We start from the raw sequence: 3947 nt of genomic DNA, 5'->3' as shown, positions 1-3947 counted from the left end.
AGAGAGAGAGAGAGAGAGAGAGAGAGAGAGAGAGAGAGACAGAATCCTGAGCAGGTTCCACACTGTCAGCATGGAGCACGAATTGGGGCTCAGTCTCACAAACCATGAGATCTGAACTGAAATCAATAGTTGGATGCTTGATGGACTGAGCCACCCCAGGCACCCCCAAAGCTCATAACCACTATTCTGTGTTATGAGCAAACAAGAAAGAAGACTGGGTCACTTTCCGTGTGGACAGAGGCAAGTCACTATATATCTATATACTGGGGACAAAAATATTTGCAATCATTTTTTTCACAAATGCCACAAAGAACAAATCTGAGACTAATGCTTTGAGAGCATTTAGTGAATAAAAGAATATGAAGTGTTTTCTCCCAATTAACTTTTCAAAATGAGTTCATTTGCTCATTGAAACTGATGTACTGTAAGGACAATCAAATAAGTCTTACCTAAAACCACAATCAACAGTTTCTGGAATGCGTCTGACACAGCCTTCTGAATAGCAAGCTTCTGGGTTGTCTTCTTTTTCATAAGAAATGATAATGGCCCTAAGTCCAACCAAAACAAATGGATTCAAAATGCCTATCTGAACGATAACTGATTGGGGGGTTAAATGTTTAAAAGTGAAAATACATCCATGATTCTTCGTTCATTACCTCAGTGACTAAGGGCAGGCACAACACAAGGATGAATGGCTCTGCTGTAGGCATATCCTGGCAGGGCACCGTGTTACTGCCCTGACCTATTCCAGAAGTTCTACAAGGGAGACGCAGTCCAAGAAAGCGGCACAGGCCTCACAGCGCTAGCAGACGTCAAATACACACGCTGAGACTAGACTCCTATAGACCCTGCTGTCCTGCTGTCCTGTGCGTCAAGGACTGGAGTCGATGGGGAGAAAGGTTTGGTGGCAGTGCCCGTGACCTCCTGATCTCTTCCTGGCACCACCTATGGGAGCCTTCTTTACCCCATTTGCTAATGGCCCTGCCCCTCCCTTACAACCCTAAGCCTAAGTTTTGTGTCCAGTGGGAAAAAACTCAGCGCCAACTGGAGTACCGTTTCTAGGAATCTGTATTGGACTCTTTCGACTCCAGACCTACAAAGATAGGAGGCAAAGGACTCAACGCTTACACAAGAGTTTATTTAAATCTTCAGATGGGGACTGTGCTGGGATAACCGCAGGCTGCAAGAGATCTGTATTTGAAGGCCTGTTTTAGCACAAGGGAAGTTCTTAACCCAAAATGGGAAAAACATTACTTCCCTCCTAAACTTCTTGGCAGAAAGTCAGCCTTAGGATTTTCAAGTTAAAGATTCTTCCCGGTATTGCCTAAGATAAAAGCCTGTACTGTAGGCCAGAAAACTCTGCCTAGGGCTTTAGTCGCTTAGCGAGGGGAGGGCTGCATGATGTATCTGAAAAGACGAGTCTTTAGAAAGAAGAGAGATTCTGCCACCAACCCCCCACCCCCCGCTGTAAACAGACCTTCCTCCAGGTTATCCAAAGGCTCCTCGGCCATGCCGACTCCGGGACTCCGGCACCCATAGGATGGCAACACCACCTCTAGAGCACAGAAGAATTTCAGGCTCTGCTTCTGAAGTGGTGCTGCAGTACCTTCATTTCTCCCTTCTTCAAGGTCAGAAAGATCCTGAAGCTGTGAGAATTTGAAGTGAAAGGTCCTTCCTGGGATCTCAATGTCAGCTTCAAGATGTTTTGCTCTTAGAAATGAAAACTAAACTCCAGCAATCCCATCCCCCAGTGGAGGTATTCTATAGCTCAAAACCTGGTAAGACTTGCAAATGGATGACCAGATGAAGACAACTGGATTTTATCATATCCTATACAAATACTGGAGATTAGGGACATCGCCACCTAAATTACTGAGATTATTAATTCCAGTTGGCCAACTCGGTACTTCCACTTAGAGGCCTCTCGCATCTCTGCCCCACAACCCAGTTCTCTCCTCTCTAAAATCCAGGATTTCAAAGTTGAAATGACTCTAGTTAGTCAAAGAAAACCTGTGAAGTTTACCTTGATGATCCTTTTTGACCATCCGTTGAAACCAAAGTAATAATTTGCCAATTCTTGGCATTGGGAGCTGTTTAGGGCAAGGGCCTGATGTTGAACCGCCTTATGTTTGGTGCCGAGACGAACCTAAAGACATAAGAAATAGACCTAAAAATATCGTGACCTGGCACAGAGGCTCATTTTGGATACACCTGATATTTCTCAATACCTGCTTCATGGAGAGGTTGTGAAGATCAAACTGGAAACATTTTAAGAAATGAGCTCGTAAGAAACCCTACATAAATGTCTTACTTTTAAGCTATAGAACTTTTCTGCATCATGTCGAGGGCCCTTGATTTATCAGGTTTCCGGGATCTCTGGTGGTGAAAGTGATGAAAGTAACCAAGGAAGCCCTCCCGAAGCACATTAGAGGCTGGCAGGTAAGCAAAGGACGTAAATTGAGTTGCTGTCCCATCCTGTAGCTCCTGTTTGAGAACAGGACATGAAGAGCAGATATGACGGGCCTGACCAGGACCTGAGTCTGCAGCAGCCCCCACTCCCCAAGTCACTAACCCTGTTTGAAGGAGGGATACACACACTTCTGTAAATTTTATAAGCACATAAGACAATTCGAGGTTCATCTGCCTTAAGAAGCTTCTTTGAGAATGCAAATACCTCCAGTGTTAACTCTCCAAGTAACTTACACACTACAGTGAATTTCTTATGTCCTCTAGTTCTTTTTTAAATGTCTATTTCAATTTTAAGTGGGGTGTCGTATTTTAATATATTCATAAAAATTCAAAGAATTCCAATAAAGTCAAAGTACTATTAATTTTTTATTGATTTGTTCATGCAACTTCCTCTATCACTAGTTTATCAGTTCCTTAAGTGCTTGAAGAAACTGTATTTTATTCTTTCCTCATTCCTAGAACCAAGCACAGGCCTATGGATTGATTGACTGAATGAATGAGTACACAGGAAAATGAAATTACTTTCTCCACCTGAAGCTGCCTGCTGGGAAGGAGAAATGAAGATAAGCTTTTTGATGTCGAGTGTTCTGGAGGAGGCTAATGGTGAGTCCGAGTGGGGCTGTTCTGGACAACCGGGAAGCTTCATGAGGGCCCTGAGCCCCTGAGTGGTAGAGATCGTTACCATCTTGGAGGACCTGACCACAGGGATTGGTGACAGCCGTTTTCCTTCATGCAACTGAAAAAAACTCCCAGGTGCCTTAGGCCCTTCCTTGATTTAATTTTTAAGATGTTTTTCTTTTTTTCTGTTTATTTTTTTATTAAAATATATTTTTTTAATTTTTTTAATGGTTTATTTATTTTTGATACAAAGAGAGACAGAGCATGAGAGGGGGAAGGGCAGAGAGAGAAGGAGACACAGAACAGGAAGCAGGCTCCAGGCTCTGAGCTAGCTGTCAGCACAGAGCCCATCGTGGGGCTCGAACTCATGAACGTGACATGTGACCTGAGCCGAAGTCGGAGGCTTAACCGACTGAGCCACCCAGGCACCCCTTTTCCTCTGTTTATTAAAGGTAAACAAGAAAACCAGAAACTGTGTGTACTTGCCAAAGTAGAGAAGAACACATAAACTGGGCAACAATTTCCGGAAGCAGAGGGTAGGAACCTAAAGCTCTGTGTTAAATAAAGAAAGAAATCTAACATGAATGCTCTCTCCTGTCAACTATATATTGACTTTGGGCTTTATGCTGTGGTGGGCTTTTTGCTGTGAAATCTCAAAACTCATTTATGAAATGGGCTTCATGTCCAATGATCACAACTGCTACAAAGTAATTGTTTCATCATCTGTAAGAGCTGAGTGGCTTTGTGACATTTTCACAGGCTAGATGCCTGTAAACTAAGGAATGTCTGACAGGTGATCATTTCAATCGTAGGGAGTGGAGCCAGGATTGAAGACGGTGTTGAACCAGTGGAGGTAGTGT

The 3947-nt window shown here is 43.4% G+C and overlaps 1 protein-coding gene across 1 annotated transcript in view; it reads right to left on the bottom strand.

The window, feature by feature from the left end:
• Positions 1–405: 405 nt before the first annotated feature.
• RDM1 (RAD52 motif containing 1) overlaps positions 406–3947 on the bottom strand; it is a 9674-nt gene continuing 6132 nt past the window's right edge. The window contains exons 2-4 of the mRNA XM_029927401.1: positions 2024–2146; positions 1478–1646; positions 406–548 (exon numbers count right to left, since the gene is read on the bottom strand). Coding sequence (XP_029783261.1) covers positions 406–548; positions 1478–1646; positions 2024–2146 — 435 coding nt within the window. The remainder of the gene's footprint in view (positions 549–1477; positions 1647–2023; positions 2147–3947) is intronic.

Source organism: Suricata suricatta, chromosome 17, assembly GCF_006229205.1.
Source record: "Suricata suricatta isolate VVHF042 chromosome 17, meerkat_22Aug2017_6uvM2_HiC, whole genome shotgun sequence".
Classification (NCBI taxonomy): Eukaryota; Metazoa; Chordata; class Mammalia; order Carnivora; family Herpestidae; genus Suricata; species Suricata suricatta.
The sequence above is the reverse complement of the archived record's forward strand: the minus strand, read 5'-3'. Positions and strand labels throughout refer to the sequence as shown.